This window comes from Propithecus coquereli, unplaced genomic scaffold (assembly GCF_000956105.1).
Source record: "Propithecus coquereli isolate 6110/MARCELLA unplaced genomic scaffold, Pcoq_1.0 Scaffold20, whole genome shotgun sequence".
Classification (NCBI taxonomy): domain Eukaryota; kingdom Metazoa; phylum Chordata; class Mammalia; order Primates; family Indriidae; genus Propithecus; species Propithecus coquereli.
In genome coordinates, this window is record NW_012144967.1 from 13283078 (window position 1) to 13304051 (window position 20974).

The 20974-nt window shown below is 55.5% G+C and overlaps 2 protein-coding genes across 4 annotated transcripts; both read right to left on the reverse strand.

Annotated features, from left to right (window-relative positions):
• Positions 1–306: 306 nt before the first annotated feature.
• Positions 307–7072, reverse strand: RCCD1 (RCC1 domain containing 1). Of its 2 annotated transcripts, none has more exons than XM_012643742.1 (8): positions 6830–7072; positions 5328–5527; positions 4723–5119; positions 4522–4643; positions 3221–3319; positions 2698–2862; positions 2159–2188; positions 307–1598 (listed from the first exon to the last, which is right to left on the reverse strand). In XM_012643742.1, the coding sequence occupies exons 2-8, from the start codon at positions 5491–5493 to the stop codon at positions 1447–1449; spliced, it is 1131 nt and encodes a 376-aa protein (XP_012499196.1). In that variant the 5' UTR covers positions 5494–5527; positions 6830–7072; the 3' UTR covers positions 307–1446. The 2 variants fall into 2 exon arrangements, with proteins under 2 accessions (XP_012499196.1, XP_012499195.1); XM_012643741.1 differs by having other exon boundaries at positions 2698–2880.
• A 613-nt stretch (positions 7073–7685) lies between these two features.
• Positions 7686–20569, reverse strand: UNC45A (unc-45 homolog A (C. elegans)). Of its 2 annotated transcripts, none has more exons than XM_012643739.1 (20): positions 20498–20569; positions 20128–20289; positions 19849–19885; positions 19377–19552; positions 17066–17158; positions 16421–16588; positions 14993–15161; positions 14536–14706; positions 13632–13803; positions 12698–12998; positions 11880–11974; positions 11471–11612; positions 10978–11118; positions 10646–10773; positions 10366–10432; positions 9853–9966; positions 9504–9619; positions 8733–8850; positions 8469–8624; positions 7686–8324 (listed from the first exon to the last, which is right to left on the reverse strand). In XM_012643739.1, the coding sequence occupies exons 1-20, from the start codon at positions 20501–20503 to the stop codon at positions 8067–8069; spliced, it is 2790 nt and encodes a 929-aa protein (XP_012499193.1). In that variant the 5' UTR covers positions 20504–20569; the 3' UTR covers positions 7686–8066. The 2 variants fall into 2 exon arrangements, with proteins under 2 accessions (XP_012499193.1, XP_012499194.1); XM_012643740.1 differs by having other exon boundaries at positions 19377–19695; positions 20498–20559.
• Positions 20570–20974: the final 405 nt, after the last annotated feature.

Here is a 20974-nt window from a genome sequence, read left to right on the forward strand (position 1 = left end):
CGATTGGGTGGCCAGCCATGATAAGGACGGCACCTCCTAGACAGGGTTATCCCAGTCAGCGTTTTCAAGGAAAAGGCAAGCTGGCTTACCTAAACAGAGCAGCCGAGTCCCGGCACCAAGAACGTCAGAGTGGGAGTCTGCCCTCAGTTCTTGGTGTGCTCTGGGCAGATGAAGGACCAGACACACCAAAGTGTCAAGTCCAGAAAAATCACCAGCAGGGCCAGCACGACGCAGTAACCCCAGGCAGGAAGCAGTTTCACACGAGCAGCTCTTTATTACAGAACAAAACGGGTCTGTCTCCGCGAGCAGAGAGCAAGACAGCGACTCACTGACCGACCCAGTCTCTCTGGGCTCTCGGATTGTTTTATTAGCCCAGTCCGGGGCTGGGCTGGGGGGGGTGTGGGATGTTAGCAAATGATCAACAGGTGTCCTGAAAATCCCATCTGCATGTATATACAAGCTCTCTCTCTGAAGGCCCACCTTGGGGCGTAATAATTACCCTTAGGTTACTCCGGGTCTCTTTCTAAATCCTATCCTGCCTGGGCTGCGGCATTCCCAGGTTGGCAAGGCACGCCCTCCTTCCCCAGGTGTAGCAGTTGCTTGGGACGGGATTAAGGGCGGGGCAACACCAAAACCGAGCGCCCGCCCTTACCCTTCTTCCCAGGTGGAGCGATTGCTGGACCCAGCACCAAAGCAGGGCACCCTTGTCCCGAGAACAGCTGAGATCCTGACCATCTACCTAACACGTCCACCTGTCGTTTGAGCCACCGTAAACCCCGCACTGCCGGTAGGAATATGTAGTTACCTAGCGAAGTTAAAGGTATCTCTCGACTTACCAATTCAACTCTGAATGTTTGCAGAAGAACTTGTGCACAAGCTTGCTCATGAAAGTGGTATGTGTAATGCCCCAAAATTAGAAATAATAAAAATAACTATCAACGAAAGAATGTGTAGCTTGAGGCATACCACACAGCGGAACACCCTACAGCATAAAAGTGCATGAACTCCAGGATGCAACGGATCATACAATGTTGGGTGAAAAAATGACGCAGAACACACACACAATGATTCCATTTACCTAACATTCAAAAGCAGGCAGGCTAGACTACGTTGTGTGAGGGTGCACACACAGGCGGTCAAGTTCTGAACGAAAACAGGGAAGTGAAAGACAAAACATGGCGACCTCGATGCTTCCCAGTCTGGCCTGCACATGGAAACCGCCTGAGGCAGCGCGGGGGGGCGGCGGCGTTAACATCCACCGATATCTAGGCCCCGCACGCAGAGGGTCTGATTTCCTTGTGAGATGCCGGCCTTGGGTGTCAGAGTTTTCGCTGTCTCCAGGTGTTTCTGAAGTGCAGACCAGTTAAGGACCCTGTTCTAAAGGGAAGGGAGAGGACTGTGATGGGAGGGGAGTTGGCAGGTGTTTTATATACACATACGAGCGTGTCAGCGCTCCCCTTTCTCCACGGCATACACGTAGGTGTTCCAGGGCCCACAGGTGACAGCCTTTACTTGGAGTTGTTTATCTATAAAGTATTCCACGAGGCAGGGCCGGTCCAAGCTGGCGGTGTTCTTGTGGCCAAGCTGTCCGTATTTCCCTAAAGCGAAACAAGCCCTTGCTGCCTGTCCCCTCCAGGAAGCGACTCGGCTGGTTAACTGAAGTGCTGGCACTATGCCTGCCCACCCCCTACTGGTGTCTGCTCTATGACTTGAGGGGACCCAGAGCCATGAAGCCTCCAGGGCCAGGCAAACCTGCGGGTCCCCAAGAGTCCAGCAGTGACCAGCCACCCCAGGCAAGATGCTCTTTCAGGATTCCCTGCTACCTGAGCTAAGACGTTCAGAGCAGAGATTTCCATTTTATCTTTTCCTCCGCCTAGTGCCGGAGTAACAGCAGCTTGGTAAATGCTGGCTAAGTACTCTTTTCAGACAGACAGGTAGTACCAACACCCTCTCCCGACATCTCTCCCGTTTGGTCTGGGACCTTCTGCATGTGCCTACATCTGCTCCAACCCCAGGGAGGGAGCACACGGCTGTTCAGTCCCAGTGACCCGTGGAGGCTCCTGCTTCCATTAGTCTTCGTGGCTTTGTCACCCGCCCTGCACTCCCTGGTCTTTCCTCTCCTTGGTTTAAGGGTCACAAAAACAATCCTTCTACTTACCCCAGCCCCAGGTGTAGAGCTCCCCCGTTCCTGAAACCAGAGGACAGTATTAGCTGTCGCTACTCCTCTTCGGCAAGGCATTAGCTAACCTGGCTTGGCCCCACCCATATAATCCTCACGAGATTTGCTTGACATAGAACAACATATTCTAACAACTGTCTAAGCACATTTGGGGTGGTAAAGGACCCAGACTGAAAAAGAAGTTTATCTTTCTGTAAGTCAACAGATTGGCCTGTGTCTCACAGCTACCGAGTTTAGGAGTCTTAGCCACTGAACCGGGCAGGCCCTGCAGTCAGAGGAAGAGGATGGAGAGCATCAGCCACCCTCCAGAAAAAGAATCTTCTGGGCCTGACGGGCTGGGAGCTACTGGTAAGCCATGTGGGGGTGGGGCTCACTCACTGAGTGAGGCGGCTGCTCAGTGTACGGCACAGGAGCCTTAAAACATAGCTTCTAAGCTGATCGCACCCTTTTCTGTGGCCACAGCCGGAGGTGGAGTGCCTTCCTGCTCCATCCTGAACCAGCCCACCCGCCCCACTCACGTGTCACCACAGCTGTGTGCCGGGACCCGCAGCTGGCCTGGACTGCATCCGAACCCCGGGGCAGATCCAGCAGAGCCGGGAAGGGCTGGATGGCTATGAAGGGGGCAGGGGCTCCCTCCTCACCCCCGGCTGCTCTCGTCACTTCCGCACCGTCTTCCTTCAGTCCTGTGGCCGTGACAATGACTGTAACAATGGCGGCTGACACTAACAGGCCGGGCACGGAGCTGACCCGTATTCACACATTCACTCGTTACTGCAACGGCGTGTTATCCTCTAGCGTCAACGGTCCCAAGCCCTATGTGCTACAGAGGTGTTGGGAGTTGACAGGCTGGCAGGGTGTGTAGTGCCAAGACTGGCATCAGCCTTTCCAATGCTCCCTCCTGTAAGGAGCTCAGAATCCTGGGGTGACAAGAATGTCACATGCTCCTTTTGAGCACTGTGGCTCTTGGGCCAGCATACAGCCAGGAGTCAGGAACGACAGCCACATCTTGGGGAGAAGGCTGTGGAAGCACAGTTGACGCACCTTCCCCCGTGGCTGTGCTCCTGTCCTCTGCCGAACTCCTGGTGGGCAGGGCCAGCTGTCCTGATTCATTCCAGCCCCAGACGTAAATATCCCCCGTCTCTGAAAGAGATTAAGCGGACACATTAACAGACTGTGAACCTCTCTATCCATCCAAACTCCCCTCCCTTCCCACAGGCTGCTGGGGACAACTGCAGCCTGCCCTGCCCGGCCGTAGTGCCGCCTCAGGCCCAGTGGCTTCCTTGTCTTAGGTTCTCTTCCCTCTCCGTGTCTTCAGGTCACCCTTCCATTTTCATTCTTTCCTTTTGTTGTTAAATGCCCACTACCACCGCAATTTCAGAAATGTATCCCTGGAAGTGCCTGTTTGGTGTCCCTTTCAAAACCACTGAGCCAGGGTGCAAAATAAAAAAAATTTAAAAAATAAATAAAAAAAAAAACCACTGAGCCAGCCTGTGCCCCTTTTCAACCCTGCCCACCACTGGTCCTGCTGAAGGCCTCTTACTGAAGTTCTCACCTTCCTTGCCTCCCACAAGGAAGGTGAGAAATACATGAAACACCAGCACAGATTTAGCACTTTATAAGATCGGCTACTATTGTCAGTGAACTTTTAGTATTAGGGCTGTTGCTCCAGCCTGGCTGCCAACCCAGGCCCAGGACAGGAGAATGTGGGGGCCGAGGGAAGACACTGGTAGTGTTTTAAGCCCCCTGCTGCTCTAAGTAGCAGCCAGACTGAGAGCCCTGGACACAGAGATCATCCCCAGCCTGCCCTCCTGCACGGGCTCTAACAGCCCAGGAAGCAGCTGCACCCGGGCACCTGCCAGGGTGGTGGACTCAACATCCACAGTGAAACTCCCCACTCTGACCCTAGGTCACCAGCTGTGGCACCACCACAGGGTCACACACCCTGTCAGCCCCCCACCCCCCTGTGGCCTCCCTGTGTCCGCTCTGTGCACACATCATGGCCACCTGGGAAACTGCAGCCTTTCTCCCCCGCCCGCTCATGCTCCCTTGCAGGGGAGAAAGTTTAGAAAGACAGCCCTGGCTGGCGGCAGATGGACAGGAGGGGTAGTGAGAGCAGGCCCAGAGAGAAGACAGGAAACAACTGCAACCGTCCGGTGTGAGTGGGTGATGGTGGAGGCACGAGGGGCCGAATTTGAGAGGCATTTAGGAGTCACGATTGGCCGGAGTGACATGGGATGAGTATGGAAGGAGGCCTGGCTAGGCCACCCACCAAAACTGGAAGAGGAGGAAGAAGGTCTGGGACAAGACCATGAGCTTGTCTGGAGAAGCACGAGGTCACTCACCACTCACACACACAGAATGCCAGCCACCGGCGGCCACCTCAGCCATGGGTAGGCCCTGTAAGGCCTCCAACATCCTTGGCTCCAGCTCTGCCTCCAGGGTCCCGTGGCCCAGCTGTCCGTGTCTGAGCAAGGGAGACCCTAGTCAGCGGGCGGCGCCAAATCACACTCAGCTGGCGCTCACCTGGCCACACCCCTACTCACCTGCCCCCGCCCCAGGAGAACACCTGGCCGGCCCCGCCAAGCAGCAAGGCGTGCTCGGCGCCCAGCTCCAGCCGGCGCGCCCGCAGCTCCGGGGCCAGAGTCCGGTAGAAGGGCGGCCGCGGGCTCACGTAGGTGCGGGCGCCGGGCAGCAGGGGCAGCGTCCCAGCCTGCGCCCCACAGCCCGCTTCGTCTTCCCCCTCGGTCTCCGACACCACGTCCTGGGCCCACAGGGGCTCCCCATGGAGCGCCGAACCAGGCGCCCAGGCCTGCAGTGACGCCCCAGACCCCGGCCCTGGCCCGGCGCGCAGCACCACGAGGAGCCCCTCCGAGGCCCACGCGTCCCTGCAGCTGCCCGCCGCGCCGCTAGCGGAGCCCGACAGCTCCACGTGGCCTCCACCTGCGCGGGCGGAAAGAGCCGGCTGGGGAGGGGGTGGGACACACAGCGAGGAGGGCGGACTAGAATCGGGGCGTGTCTCTAGACAGGGGCAGGGTGGCCAGAATGGAGGGTGAGGGGTGTTCCTGGGGAGGGGTCGGACTGGGCCAGAACGGGCGCGCTACCCCGGGTGAGCAGAACGGCGGGAGGAGGCGGGGCGGGGGGCGCTCACGGGTCACGAGGGCGGTGTAGCTCCAGCTCGCGCTCACGCGGCAGGTGTCCACGCCCGCGCCCAGCGGCTCGGGGCTGTGCACTTGGCGCCCGCGTCCGGAGCCCAGCGCCTGCCCGAAGCCGCAGAAGCCGAAGCCGAACCAGGCCCCCGGCGGCTCCTCGGCCATGTCCCGACGGCGCTCTCCGCTGGCAGCGGCCTGGCTGGGGTGGGCAGCGGAACCAAGGGTTAGGGCTAGAACTCAGGGAGATCCTCGCAGAGAACCCCTGGCGGGGCACTGGAAGTCTCTGGCCTTCCAAGGGCTGCAGCTGCCTTATCTGTAAACTGGGGGAAATCCCGTCCTCCTAACACGGAGGCAGACGCTGTCCGCTCCACAAACGTTCTCTGAGCAGCTGCCTTGGCTAAAGTCCTAGCAGGTTTACGAAGATGCTGAACCATCTGGAGTGGGGCACCTTCGCCGTCCTCCCTTTTAGCTCAAGCTCCGCGTGCCACGAAGTGGGCACGAGGGATTTAAGTGGCCTGTCCTTCCCGCGTTGGACTCGGATCTGAGGCCCCCTCCAGCTCCACCTTCCCAGCATCAGGCACTTTATCCCATGTAAACTTGGCAGCCAAAATTGCCCCGTTTTACAGAGATTTCCCAGAGAAAGTAACCTTCACAAAGTCATAGAGAGATGGGCAGGCGCTGCTCTCAAGTCCCACCGACTCCACAATTAGTGTTCTTCCCACCAGTGTCCTGCTCGTTTGCCTCTGCAGCTGGCGGTGCCTGTGCCCCGAGCCAAGCTGAGACCAGTTCCATTTCTTCAGTTTTACAAAGGGGTGCGGCGGGGCTTTTGAACCTACCGCACACAATTGTTTGTAATAAATGCAAATAAAGAGTTCGGTGCTGGCACATACCATAATAGGCACACAGTATTAGCCTATCAAATCCAGTACTTAGAAGTGACCCCCCAAAATGACCACTGGACGTCCTTTTGGTTTTCAAGGATCTGTATAGACATAATTTCAACTGGACCTTATCTAGTCATTTATTCGTCCCACAAGCATTTATTGAGAGCTCTTACTCTGGGCCAGCAAGGACAGCAGCCTGCTCCCAAGGAGCTGACGCTTACGTGGGGAGACGGGCGCATGGTCTGGCGGTTCCTACACCACTTTTCCCACACTGCACGTGCGTTCGGCTCGGTCAGAATGTCACAGAAATTTTCAAGCCTCTGAAATCAGATCTTGGGTCTCTCCTGCAACCCCAGCTCCTGGGCTGCTAATCCCTTCCGTGTCCACTCCCAACCCAAGGGAATCTCTGACCTTGATCTTGACCCTGTGCCCTCCACCCCCTCAGGCAGGTCGCAGAGTGGCCGCCTCCGGAACAGGTCGCGCGCCCAGAAGAGACCGCCAGGAAGACCGGGTTTGAAGGGCCGCGCGCTGGGCGAGGCGGCCATTGGCTGCAGCAGCCTCCCCGCCGGCGAGGGAGGTGACGTCACGGGGCGGGGTGGCCGCAGGGCAGCGCTCACCTGGCCGCGGTTGCCTCTTCTGTCCAAGCCCCATTGGACTGGTCCCCAGGCTTCGGCTGGGCCGCTGCGGCCTGGTCCGAGAAATGGGCTGAAACCGCCAGTGCGCGTGGGACCAAGGCAGAAGTTGGACCAGATGGCCCTGCCGCTACAGGCACCCGCGGAACTCGGATTAGAAACCACTGAGGGGACACTCATGAAGACCTGAACTTAAGGGTTGGCGAGGAGCGACCCCCGAGACGTGCGGACCCCGCCACCCACTTCAGTCTGGGCCAGCGGCAGCAGCTCGATACTGCACACGCGCAGGTCTCAAGGCCAAACAGGAAGCAGCTCTTACGTTGCACCGATTGGCTCGGGACCTGTCACTTACTTTGTTGAGCCAATGAGTGTCGAGCCAAGCTCAGCCCTCAGTCCGGAAACAGGCCTGGGCCGCCCAAGCCCGCCCTCAACCAGGCTTGGCCACACCAGGCTCTGCTTTTTCCTGAGAAGGAAGTGAATGCCAGGGCGGCGCACGGACCCCAAATCCCAAGCGCTGTGTTGAACGGAGGTCACAGACAACTCACAATATAAAGATAAGACTATTGAGGGTCCAGCATATAGGCGTCTATACCCTAAAACCATTTATCTCCACGAAGCTGGATAGCTTTTTATTGATTAGCTTTCCAGGCTCATCCCTTGTCCCTGCAACAGGATTAAGCAGCAATTCATCCGGACCCTGGGGTGGGGAGTCCACTGGATTCCTTCCGTAGAGGCGGCTCTGCTGCTGACGTAAAGTTCCGCTACACACACCCATGCCCAGCTCCTGCTCCAGATACTCCCACCCACAGCAGCCCTCTGCCCAAGGACAGGGCACACATTTGAGTTCCACACACTTTTATTGGAGGGGCAGGGGCAGGCCTGCCAAGCAAGCTCAGGTGATGCTCACAGCTGGTGATGCTGCTGATGTGCCCTTCCCGATGCCCCAGAATGCATGGCCTGAGCTGGGACGCACCTTTCCCATTCCTGGCTGTCTACAGTAGATCAGAAAACGGACCCCTCTGAGTGATGCTGGAGGCAGTGCTGGCTGAGCAGGGCTGTGTGACTGAATGTAGCCGCTGACTCAGAACAGAGGACACTGAACGGCAGCTAGGGCGGAGAGGCAAGAGTGTTCTGCACACCAGCCCCCGCCAGCCACAGCTGCTTCTGTTTTGGCCCTCTGCGCTGCAGCAGGTAGCATGTGCATGAGCCCAGGGGCAGCGCCTCACTCTCCATCCTGGTTGGGCTGGATAAGCCTATATTCCACAGCTTTCCCCAGGCAGGCTGCAGCAGCCCTTGTGACAGGGCTCTCCTCGCCCTTAGCCAGCACTGACAGGATCTCCAGCACCTCGCTCTCCATCAGGGTGCTGGCAATCTCCCTTGAGGCCTCCACCATGTTCAGTACCACCACAGCACCCCGGTGCTGCAACTCCTGGCTGGGGCTCAGAAGCAGGGCCTGCAGGATCTCTAGCCAATGAGTGGTCTGCAGGAAACAAGGCAGGTGTGACCATCAGGCAACAGGCTCAACCTTGGCAAGGAACACACCCACACGTCTTAGGACTTCCCCCACCCCCACCCACTGCCATCATGCTGGTCCACCCCTCCTCCCCCACCAAGAGGCACTGACCACTTGGGGGATGCGGCTACAGAGCGAGGGCCGCATGGAGGTGAGCATGGCCAGGCCCCCGGCAGCTGCCCGCCGTAGCAGCTCATCATCCTCTCCACTGTACAGCACCAGCAGCTTCAGCCGGTCATTGCCCTGGGCTTCAAAGAGGTCCTGCACCTGTGGCCAGGTGGGGGGAGTAGACCGAGTCAGCAGGGTGCAAAGCCCAGCCAGGGCCCAGGCACCTCTGCATTCATGCCTGTCATGAACACCTGGACCAACCCTCACCTCCTTGCTCATGGCCAAGTTGCACATGCACTCCGTGGCTGCCCGGCGGATCATCTCATGCTCCTCAAACATGTAGCCCTCAATCATGGGCACAGCCTTCTCCTTCAGGATCTTCTGCCTGCAGGGCCAGAGGTGGAAGGGGCAGCATTCTCAGAGCTTCTGCATCCATCCTGCCCTGCACCAGGTATGAACTGCGGTGCTTTCTAGCCTTCTAACCAGGCTTAGGAAATAGCACAGGATTGTGGAAAACGTTTGAAACAACGAGGTAGGAGACCAGGGTGGTAGTAATAGTGATGCTAACACCTACATTTGAGTACTGATCCTGACCAAGATTATCTTACGTAATCCTCTCCATGACCCTATGGTGACGGTGCAGGTGTGGTGAGTAAAGTGCTCAAGGTCACGATTAGTAATAACTGCTAATTCATCTTGATTTTGCACAATGCTAGGGACCAGGTACCTATGTACTAAGAACTTTTGCGTATATTTTCTCATTTAATTCTCACCACTAGTCCATGAAGTAGGTGCTACAATCATCCCATTTCACAGAGGGAGAAATAACTTGCCTGACGTTACACATTCGTAATTAGGAAACCCAGTATTTGAACCCAGGCAGTCTGAGTCCTTGGCCTATCTCCTCATCTGTACGATGCAGGAGTCACCGAGAGGCTGAAATAAGCCAATGAGTGGTTTTTAAACTTTAAAGTGCTCTACTGGGGATATTCCAAATTCTGATGCCTGACCCAGGTCCCCCATCCCAAGGGACCTTACCGGAGCCTCTCACTGATTCCCGCCAGGTTCGTTAGAGCCATGAGTGCCTCGAAGTTCTGCAGGCCTGAGCAGCTGAGGTGCAACAGAGAGACAAGGGGCCGGACCACCTCATAGATCTGTGATGATGCACCCACCTGTCAGGGCTACTTGCTGCAGCCCCCACCGACCCACAGGAAGGAGTCCACCCCCTGAGAGAGCTGCCGTCAAAGACTGCTCTCCCTACCCCAGGGCTCAGCAAAGCTTCCATTTCCTGTTGGTCCCAAGGAAGAGCTACAGCTCAGGCCGGAAGCCAACAAGGCCCAGTGAAGAGGTGGAGGAGAGGCCAGGGCTCAGACAGGAAGATACACACCCGCTCGCCGGGAAAGGTCATCTCTGGGTTGGAGGTGATGGTGAGCTTGGCGAGAGCCTGGGCTGCCTTTGTCTGCCCCACGTCGGTGCCCTCCAGGGCCAGCGGGATCAGAGACTGTAGGAACAAGCCCATCAGTGCCCAGGATATGCCTCGAGTGCAGACCCCAAGGCCTCACCCTTCTCCTTCTCCCCAGGATTTGACTCCCTGCACAGACCCCCTTCACCTCTCTGAGGTCTCTCCTTAAGCTACCCAAACACTTCTTGCAACACCTATTAAAGGCTAGACGTGGCTTGTGCTGGGCGCTAGGGCCACGGAGGCAAATGAGACAAGGGAAGTGCCAAGGGACTCTGGGGAGCCTGCCCACTTCTGCATCACCCAGTCAGCGGAAGACATTTCCCTGGTCGTTGTTTTTCCATCTCACACCTAACACCAATCTCTGGCGTGGCATCTACTGAGTCATGTTTTATAGGCTGATGGCTCAGCCATCAGGAAGGAGTCTGCAAACCGGCTTACCTTGCCCCCTCCCTGAGCAACCACGGTGCCTCGGTCCTCTACCTCTTCCACCAAAGCCAGGAAGACCCTGCGGGAGAAAGTGGTGATGGGCGGGTGGGGTCCAGGGCTCTGGCAGGCAGACACTCCACTCCTGGGCTCAGCGAAGGAAGGCAGCCAAGCAGTGGCCCCGCCTTGCTCCCAGAGGCCCACAGCACCAGGACCTGCTCCCTCTGGAGTCACATCCATAGCCCCGAGGCTCAGGAGCTGGGAAAAGCCTGGCTCCGCGCCAAGGCAGCTTCACCTGGAGAGCAGCTCTCTGCAGGAATTAGTCAGCACGGGGTTGTCGGTCTTCACCATGGATGTCATGGCCGACACCACACCCGCTGCCAGCAGCTTCTTCACCCGAGCCCGCACGAAAGCCGGTTTGTCCTGGGGAAGGAGGCAGCTTAGTAGAGGGGCCTTGGCTGACTAGACAGGGGGGCCTTTCTCACAGCAGACATTGGTGAACAGGGAAACAGCCAGAACAAAGGGAAAGAAACCAGCTTAAATGGAAGGCTCTTCTGCTGTGGATACCCCAGGTCAACTGGTCCCAACGGTGGGGAAACCTTCAGCCCCTTCCAGCAGTCCCCTCACCTTAGGGTGCTGCTCGGGCACATGCTGCTTGGCATACTTGGCCAGCTCCACCATCTTGGGATCGGGCTCCTCGTAGTCATAGCTGTTGGTGCAGTTCACTAGTGCCGAGGCCACTGCAAAGAGCACTGACCTCTCCTCAGACTGCCAGGAACAGAGGGGCATTCATTCGGCTATCCCACGGGCAGAGCAGCACCTGAATAAATGCTGCCCAGGCCCCCAGTTCTACCCTCAGCTGGACCACCTGGGTACCAGGATGAATCCCAGAACCTCCCCCAGGCCCCAGACTTTGGGAGCTTACAAACTTGACCTCCCCAACTCCTTCAAGGAGACCTTCCTAACACTGCTGGTGCAGGCGAGCATGCCCATACCACACAGGACAAACACTCAGGCTACCAGCCCTGCCTCCCTGGGGTCACCAAGACCTGCCGAGAAAGCCTGGTAAGCACTAATCCTAACAGTGTCCCCAGGTTGATGGTAGGAACCCACAAGCTACCCTGCTGAGCTGGAACAGAGCCTTCAAAGCAGACTCGTCCTCCACAAACTCTTCCTTCACATCAGCATCAAAGGTCAGGTAAGCCAGGCCCTCCACTGCCCAGCGCCGAGTACCTGCGTCAATCTGGTCATTGCACAGCCACCTGCGGACATGCAGGGCAGTGGACAACCATCAGAACTGGGGATTGGGATGGGACACACCAATGCCAAGAGGGAAAAATTAGGGCTTGGGCATCCCCTCAACACTGAGAAGCAGCTCATGTGCCGGGACCCAGGGGGTCTGCCGAGGGGAGAGCAGTCCCTGCCTGAGCCAGAGTAGGGCAGGGAGGAGGCCCCACCCTCCACCCAGACCCTCCTGTCTTGAGACATGTCCAACAGGTGGGAAGTCACAGCAGTGCCAAACAACTCACTTTCGACATTGCTTGGCCAGTTTGAGAGTGGAGCCTTCAGCAAACTGCTTCATGCTAAAGTCAGTCCCTCCAGCTGAGCCGAGCTTACAGAGTCCCTGGAGAAAGAGGGCAAGACCAGTTGCCTGGCCTCTGGGGAAGGAGGAAGGGGCTGGGCTCCTCCACAACTGGCTTGGACTCCCTCTCTGGCACTGTCATGGCTCTCTGGAAGCCACGCACACAAATCGGCACCCTACCCCACAAGGCTAGCGCCTAGAGCATTTGGCAGCAAAATCAGCTATTGGGTGGCCACATGACAGCATCTACAGAGACTGACACACTGGCCACTGTTCTGTCCTGGGCCCCAACCCTTTCCCATCTACACTGAGAATTGCTCTGTTCCTTTCCATGGCATACAAAAAAGCTCTTTGCAGGTGGAGCTAACACAGGTATGGGGAGAAGACAGGTGCTTCCACCCAGGCCAAAATTCTATAGGATGGAGAAATCCAAGACTGAGTGCCCGAAGGAGGACAACCAGCGTCTGCTGGACAATCCCCAAACCACCAGCTCCTGGGGATGCTGCATGACCCCTGCAGGCCCAGTCTTTCCACATGACCCTTCTGACCAGCAAAGGGACAGCATGTGCCACCCTGCATTCCCAGGTGTCCTCTCTGCAGCTGGTTCATCTGACTTGACCATAAGCCCTGTGGTGGAAGGAACCAGGCCCACGCCTCTTTCCTCAACAAGGCCGAGAACATCCTTTCTTTTCCCCTGGAGTGTGCTGGGGCTGCCCCCGAGACACTGCCTGGCAGCCTGCCTACCACCCCGGGCCTGCCTCTCACCACCAGTGCCCGGATGCGGATGCTGTCCTTCTCGCTACGCTTGTACAGGTCCTTCAGCAGTGAGACGCCATTGGCGGTGATGAACGAGGCCCGCTTGGCCTTGCCGGCTGCATGGATCAGAGCCTCCACAGCCACCAGCTGCTCCTCCTCCTGCTCAGAGGCACACAGAGCAATCACGCTCTCCATGACCCCACTCAGCTCCAAGGCCCGGTTGCCGGCATCACATGGGCCCTGCAGGAGGCAGGACACCGTCTGGATGGCCCGTAGCTTCCCGGCCAGCCCGTGGCCCTCAAACCAGCTCCTGAGAGACACAGGGTGACAACTGTCACGCCAAGGCCAGCATAAAGGGACTCTCCTTCCCTCCTTTCCCCTCCATTGGCCAGGTGCCTGCAGTACTTGGGCAGAAACAGCAAGAAAAGCTGCCAGTGGGAAGACAAGGACATTTCCACCTGGACAATAGTCACTGATTTTCTTTATCAACGCTTTCATCCGAGACTTCCCTGATGACATACCATCTAATATAGGTTACTCTCCCTCACACCACCATTTATTTCCTTTCCTGTACTTATTAAGATCTGAAATTGTTCTGCTTTTTCATAATTTATCATCAGTCTTTGCCCCCACAGCTGTAAGCTCCTTAAGGGTAAGGACTATGGCGTTTCACTTCTGTGTCGGAACAGATATGTAGTAAGTGCTCAGTAAACATAACACATGCTCGATGACATTTGTTGCCTTATTGGAAAATTGATTTGAAAAAGAACCTCCCTGGTTGAGGTCACTTTGGAAGAAACGGGCCTCAGGACCCCTCTGTCTAGCCCGCTAGTCCTCCCCAAGGTGCTCTCCCTGCCGAAAGCCTTTCATTTTTGTCCCTCCTCAAGGAGATAACTTTTTTGTTGGAACTCCTGGCAATGGGAGATGGGACACACTCCCTTACTTGATGTAGTTTTCACAGAGGCGGTGGAAATTCTCCCTCTCTGCATCACACTTCAGATCATCGAAGAGCTTGCTGAGGAGAATGGAGGCACTCATGCGGCTGTTCGCTGTCACCGTGAGCTCCCCAGGAGGGTCTTGCACAGAGCCCCCCACCTCCAGAATCTTTTTCAGACCTGAAAAGACACCCCATTTAGATAGTAGAATACCAGTTCCAACCCCTACAGGTAAAGGAAGAAAGCTTCCTGGGAGATGCACAGAAAAACAGGACCATCTCCCTTAGACAAGACAGCCAGACAGCTGCGTGCGTTGAGGGCAGCTGGGAGATCTCGTGGCTCATCTACCTACGGGAGGCAGCTGTGGTGCCAGGGAAGGACCTCAGAAGTGAGGCCTGCACGCCAGCCCCGCCCATGGGGCCGAATGCTCTGAGGCTTTCAGGTTCCGTGGTAAAACTAAGGGGACAGTAACACCCACACCTCATAGGATCATCGTGATAACAAAAGAAGATGAGCTGTGTGAAAGGACCCGGCAGACGTGCCCACGCAGAGCCTTTGCAAAGTTTGTTTTATTCATCTTTTAGGGGAAAAGAGAAATGTAAATTGATATATGAAACTTTAATTATTTTTTCTCTGAGTACAGAAGTAATACATGCTCACTAAAAAAACCTTCATTACAGAAAGCTAGTCCAGCCTCCCTGTCAACCTGACTGCAGGCCTGCTCCACGGGCGTACATCCGCACACACACGACTGGAGGGTCTAACTTTGAGCTCCCTCAGGGTACTGTGCAGGCCACAGGACGCACTTCAACACAGACACATGGCTGGGTACAACTGCTACTTTTCTTATCACTCTTAAGGACAAACAGGCCTCAGCCACCCAAGCAAGTTCTTATGAACTATATCACCTACCTTGGTCAATGACCCAGAGAGTGAGGCTGTTGTTGGGGTCCTTAGGAGACTTCCGAGGCACCACTTTAATCAGAAGGGTCAGGGCATTGTCTCGGCCTTGGCCGGAGACCCCCACCTCGGTCAGTAGCTCTAAGAGGTTACCGATGAGGACCTTCAGCTCCCGGGCAGGGTCTGGCAACAAGAAGACATTAGTGGGCTCCATGGAGGCCCAGCCTTGTTTGACCCTTGAACTTCCCCAATGAGCCAGGGAGACACAGGGAAGCAGGAACCTGCATTCCAGGTTCTGCACTGAGCTCCAGCCTTCCAAGTACCTCGGCTGCTGGGAATCTAGAGTAAAATACTGTCACCAAGCCTTATTCCTGAATAAACTGCAGCTGCAAGTCTGGTCCCAAAAGAACTGGCCTGGCGGGTTCAGCCCCACCCCCTCCACGACAGCAACATCCAAAGGACCACTCACCCACAATGATGGCGCCTTCTTTGCCTCGGAAGCCTTTCTTGATGCCTTCCTTGAGGGCATCAAACATAACCTGCAGCAGGTGGCAGGCAGCTAGGGACACGGCGTGGTTTTCCACACCCAGGATGGAGACCACTCGCCGAGTTCCCAGTACACTGAGGGTTGCCACTGTCTGGGATGGGAGAGAAGTAGACAGAGCCTCCAGTTGGTGAACACCAGCCACAGAGATCCCTAACTATGAGTTAGAGAGTGTGGCCAGAAGGTGAGAAAATATTTGGGTGGAAGGACCAGCTCCAAGTGAAAATAAAGCGGACATGTCTGACGGTGTGACCCTGGGTAATACCAGGATAATTCTGTTGGAAAGGCTTCCTAAAGGAAACATTCCAGAGCAGTGTCCCACTACCTCTCCTTGGCTCCCAAGAAGACAAAGAACACAGCTGCTTTAGCTCGTGTCTCCCTGAGGAGGAGAAACATAAACCCGGACAAAGCTACCTGACCACCAGACCTAGTAGCCTAGTAGCCTAGTTCCTCCCCAGTCCAAACCCTCAAGTTCTGGCCACACCCTGGGGATGCGGACATGCATGGAATGGGCCTGCAAGACCTTTCCACCCCATAGCTAAGCTGGAGAACCCCAGAAGGACCACTTAGGTCTATCCCAGTTCACACTGGAATGGCTGAATGAGTTGACAATTCATAAGGTTTTACCATTCTTAGCCTTGGGAGGCCCAAAAATATAGCCCAAGCTTGGCCTAAAGAGATTTCACTGAATATTTCACAGTTCCACCCCTGATCTAGGAGTTGTAGGCTCCTCTAAAAGCAATCAGTGTCAAGACCCTGTTCCCTGGACCAAGCCAGCTCAGGTAAGAGCTGGAGGTGTGGCCTTCACCACACCGGCCCAGGAACAGGACTGTTCTTGCTGAACTGTCTGCACTGGGCCACCACAGTCCACGCTGAGAATCATGTCAGGGTCAAGCCCTATGTATCAGGTCACTGTCTTGATGGTTAAGATGTCATGACCTCACTGACCACGTCACTCACTGTGAGGACCGCCCTCCAGAGGAAATGCCAGTGTGATCTTTAGAGCAAGGATCAGTGCCCTTTTCTGGGTAACAAGCTTGCTTGTACCATACGGACACTGACCGAGTTAGTGACCGGATGTTGCTGTGTGAGCTGGCTGCAGGAAACCACCCAAAGCAAGTGCTCAGGGTGCTTGAGGGCTGTTTTTGCTCTTTCTGGCCCTACTTCATCTTAATTCACATTGGTCTTTATGTGCCATTTTTATCTTTCCTCTCTTGTTACGTGTCTCCTTTGCTTTAAGTCCTTTTTGAAATAAGATGAGAGGTAGAGGGTGGATGGAAGGGTGAATGGATGGAAGGATAAATGGACAGACAGACAGACTGAAGCAATAACTAGGCTCTCTGCCCCACCTACCCGTGACTGGTGCTCCGAGCAAATGCCGACCAGCGTGCGCAGAGCCGCCAGCATGAGGTCAGTCTCTCCCGTGTCCAGTAGGCGTTGCAAGAGCTGAACCCCATTGCTCCGGAAAATCTTCTCAGCCCCAGCATCTTCTCGGGCCAGCACCACCAGATTCTGAGAAGCCTGTGTCAAAGGAAGTGCGTGATAATGTTGACACTGCACACAGCGTAGGCAGAGGCCCCAAGCTCTGGACCTGTGACCCTGTCCAAAAATTTAATCTCTCTGAACTTCAGCTTCCTCCTCTGTAAGTAGAGGGAAGAGCCTGCTCTCAGAATTGATAGCGTAAACGAGTCCCTAGCAGATCCTGAGGAGCAGGGACAGTGCCTTGGTCACCTCTGTACACCCAGTTCCTGGCACAGGGTCTGGCCAACAAGGCACTATGTGAACGCTGGTTCCCTGTCCTTGGTTCACACTAAGACCCCAATCCCTCAGAGCTCCCATCCAGGCCCCACGAGCCCAGCTGCACAACTGGAGGAGTAACACGCAGCAGACCAGGGAAGCAGGGGCTTCCAGGGCCAACACAGGTGAACAGAGACAGTGTGATGGATGGGCAGCTTTGGTGGGAGTTCAGCCCCCACTGGCTCAGTCCAGGGCCTATACCTTTTGCTTTTTCTCAGTGCCTTTCTCTTCTGGGTCCAACAGTATCTGAAACATCTGTTCCACTTTAGCATCCGTCGAGGACATGTATCGCACCTGTGGCAAACCATCAAAGCATGGAAAAAAATCACTTAGCCAGAGACGTCACATTCCCCACTTGTTTTCTCTAGCTCCTCCTAGGGCCTGGCTCCTGTCTCTGGGAGGCACAGTGAGGAGGTCTAGGCTCAGGGCTAGCACCAAGCTACCCTGGGCAGGAAGAGACTCACCTGGCAGCCCCTCCTAAACTTCCTGCAGCTGTTTTCCTCTCTGAGCTACTTCCTGATTGGGCAGCAGGAACGGCAATGATGCTGAAGGCAGTGCCTTTCAGAAGGGGCGGCATCCTGTAAGCCATGAGGCAACCTATTCCAGTGGTGCCATCTGCGTCATGGCAGCACGAATGTGCCACCCATGGCACTGAACTCAGCATTTATACCTCCTGCAAGGGAGCTGGCAGGTTGTGAGGTAGTTACTAACACTCCCTTTAGCTCCAAAATTCTCTTCTAGACATTTTGTATAAATAATTTGAATGGGCAAGATCATCCTAGGCCTATTTTCCCATCCCCCAGGGTCCTGACCATAGATGGTGACACAAGCCTAGCATGCATATCACTTCCCTGTTCCCTCTTGCATTCATGGCATGTTCCCCTGCTAAGCCCAGGCAATCTGCTTCTGAATCCTCCTCAACACAGGACTCTCAGCAACCACCACCAATCAAACGAAGTTGGCACCTCAAGGAAAATTATTTGCTTTCCCATGTTTCAACCTTTCAGTAAGGTGGTTGCCATCACGTTATTTGCTTCTACTGCATCAGCATTTTAACACTAAATTATCTGGTTAATGCAAGCTTGGTTACAGCTCATGATCGTCTTTAGATTCTTCTCTCCTAAATTAATTTTAAAATGTATGCATTATACGATATCTGTTAATGAAAATATTAACAGATGAAGCAGTGTCTCTGAAAAGCCCCCTGAATCCCATTGCTTTTTCCAGGGGTCACAGTGTTACCATTTTGCTGGCTATCTTTTAAAATAATTTTCTTCGTATTTACATACCAAAGTGTCTCCACAGAAAAAAACATAGTATTGTTTTGCTATGTACGGGATTATTTTAACATGAATGGTATCATACTGTATGTGTTATTGCATATTTTGCTTTTTCCACTCAACATGTGTCAGAGAGCTTTTTATGTCCACACATGTGGCTCTACCTATTCTCAGTAACTACAACGTAAGTGTCTGTAGTAAGGACATCACCCAGTTTATTTAGCCATTCCCCTATGGCTGGGCATTTAGGCAAGTTCCAAGTTTTCCTTACTACAAGTAAGATTGAAATAAACACACACATGCCAACCTGTGCACAGGGGCAAGGGTTCTCCAGGGGAAACAGCAAGAAGTAAACATACTGGATAACAGGATACGCTCATTTAAAAAAAATTTTTTTTTTTTCTTTTTTTTTTTTGAGACAGAGTCTCACTGTCTTACCTGGGCTAGAGTGCTGTGGCATCAGCCTAGCTCACAGCAACCTCCAACTCCTGGGCTCAAGCGATCCTTCTGCCTCAGCCTCCCAGGTAGCTGGGACTACAGGCACGCGCCACCACGCCCGGCTAATTTTTTCTATTTTTAGTTGTTTGGCCAATTTCTCTCTATTTTTAGTAGAGACGGGGTCTCCCTTTTGCTCAGGCTGGTCTCAAACTCCTGAGCTCAAACAATCCGCCCGCCTAGGCCTCCCAGAGTGCTAGGATTACAGGCATGAGCCACTGCGCCTGGCCAAAAAAATTTTTTTTGATACAGGGTCTTGCTCTGTCACCCATGATGGAGTGCAGTGGCCTCATCACAGCTCACTGCAACCTCAAACTCCTGGCCTCAAGCAATCCTTCCACCTCAGCCTCCCAAAGCACTAGGATTACAGGTGTGAGCCACTGTGCCCGGCCCTAAAATTTAATAGATATGCTAAAGTACTCTCGAAGGAGCTGTACCAATTTATACTTCCTTCAGCAGTCGTGAGAGAGCCCGCGTCCCCTCAACCTCACCTCTGAAGTATCTGCCTCTTTCCTCGCAAAATGTACAACTTTTAAATGTTTGCCAAATAGATCACCAAAAAGACAGTACCATGATATCATTTTAGTTTGCTTTTCCCCTAACCAAAGACAAGGCTGAGCATCATTCTATATGCTCATTTGCTATGAATATTTCCTCTCTGGAGAAATGTCTACACCCTTAACCCAGATCCCTTTACCACCTGTCAATCCCTCCATCTCTCTCGGTCACTCACATACCTTCTCCTGAATCTGGCCCCCAATGTTCCGCAGGGCCTCCTGGAAAACTTTGTTCTTGGGCTCCAGACTCACACATCTCTGCAGGTCAAGGACAGCCTGGTCGAGGCGGCCCAGCTTCTCTAGGGCTTGGCTCCGCCGGTAAAGTGCTTTGACATCCCCACCGTCCTTTTCAATGGCTGAGCACAGACAGGAGCTCTGTCAGCACCCATGAGGCCACTGTCTCCAGGCAAGAGCAGTAGGGAAAGATCTCGAGGGCCACAGGAAGGTGGGGGGATGAATGTGGGGCTTGGTACTTCAGCCTCAGAAAAGGTGAGGGTAGCTGCAGAAAAGGAAATACCCGCAGAAGTGGGAAAGACAGAAGGCAGCTGTGTTTCCAGGGCCAGAGGAGGAGAATGTGATGGTGCAGTGGTGCCAGAGTCCTTGCCCACCACAGAAGCCCCACAGCTCCACACGAGGGCCCACATTCCCCTACCTTTGGATGCCTCGGTTTCTGCTTTGTTGTAATCTTCCTGTAAGAGAAAAAACAGGAGCCTGAGAGCATGATCATCTCCCTTTCGGGCACTAACCGAGCAGCAGGGGCACTCTTGTTCTCGATGGTCGCCCGTTCCCCACCTTCCACCCTGAGGCCCAAAACACAGCTCACAAGTGGGGATGACCTGGGAAAGTGAATGCCCAGCCAGGGACAAGCAGCAGCTGAGACGGGCCAAGCGGGCCCGGGCAGGCAAGGGGAAGAGCGGCCCGGCTCCCTCACCAGCTTGAGGTGGCAGGCGGCCCGGTTCCGGTGCAGAATGGCCTGGTCCTGGGGCGTCGCGCCGAGACCCAGGGCCTGGGTGTAGGCAGTCAGGGCGCCCTCGTAGTCTCCACATTTGAACAGCTCGTTGCCCTCCTTCCGCAGCTGCTCCACGGAGCTGGCCTGTGGAGAGAAAGGTGAGAACATCGGGGTGGGCTCAAGGCAGAGGCGGGAAGCTAGAGCGACAGGAGAGTCGGGGTCGGGAACCAAGAATACGGGAGAAGGAGGCCGGGGAATGGCAAGGACAGGTGCGAAGGTAGAATGGCGTGGGGGGATGGGTACGCACCCCGGGGGTGACGGGCCGGGGCTCGGGGGACCCGGGACCACTCACAGTCATCGCGGAGCAGACGTCCCGTGCCCGCGCAGGCGCAGTCTCTGGCGCGGGGCGGGTCTGAGCTTCGGAGGCTACCGAGGGCTGCCCCGCGCCGTCCGGCGCCAGAGGTGACGTCAGAGAGGGGCGGGGCCGAGGAGAACGAGCGCCGGAGCCGGAGCTGGGCGCTCGGCCCCAGCGCGCAGGCGCAGGGAAGTCCCCGGGGCGCCTAGTCTGTTCCCGCCGAGCCCGGAGCGTAGGGCGGAGGGCCCCAGCCCCGTCCCCGATCGCTGAATGCCAGAGGTCTGCGCTCATCGGGGACACGAGCAGCAGGCTGTAGAGGCCCAGCGCTAGGAGCGGGCCAGGGCCCCTGTGGGAGAGGAGAGAGTTTCGGGATGCTGGCCCCATCTGCTCTCTCTCTGCTCCAGTCTGCGGGGTACAGAGCCCCAGAGAGTCCGGAGAAAGCCCGGGACCCGCTCCCCAGATATGTGCAGGCAT

Excerpts from the sequence above, each read along its gene's own strand:
- RCCD1 (XM_012643741.1), bottom strand. The coding sequence starts at position 5,493 with ATGGCCGAGGAGCCGCCGGGGGCCTGGTTCGGCTTCGGCTTCTGCGGC. Across the intron at positions 5,120-5,327 it reads CTACACCGCCCTCGTGACCC|GTGGAGGCCACGTGGAGCTG; the intron begins GTGAGCGCCCCC and ends CCGCCCGCGCAG. Across the intron at positions 4,644-4,722 it reads TTCTCCTGGGGCGGGGGCAG|ACACGGACAGCTGGGCCACG; the intron begins GTGAGTAGGGGT and ends TCCCTTGCTCAG.
- UNC45A (XM_012643739.1), bottom strand. Across the intron at positions 14,707-14,992 it reads AGAAGGCGCCATCATTGTGG|ACCCTGCCCGGGAGCTGAAG; the intron begins GTGAGTGGTCCT and ends TCTTGTTGCCAG. Across the intron at positions 10,433-10,645 it reads TGCAGAGAGCTGCTCTCCAG|GGTCTTCCTGGCTTTGGTGG; the intron begins GTGAAGCTGCCT and ends TTTCTCCCGCAG.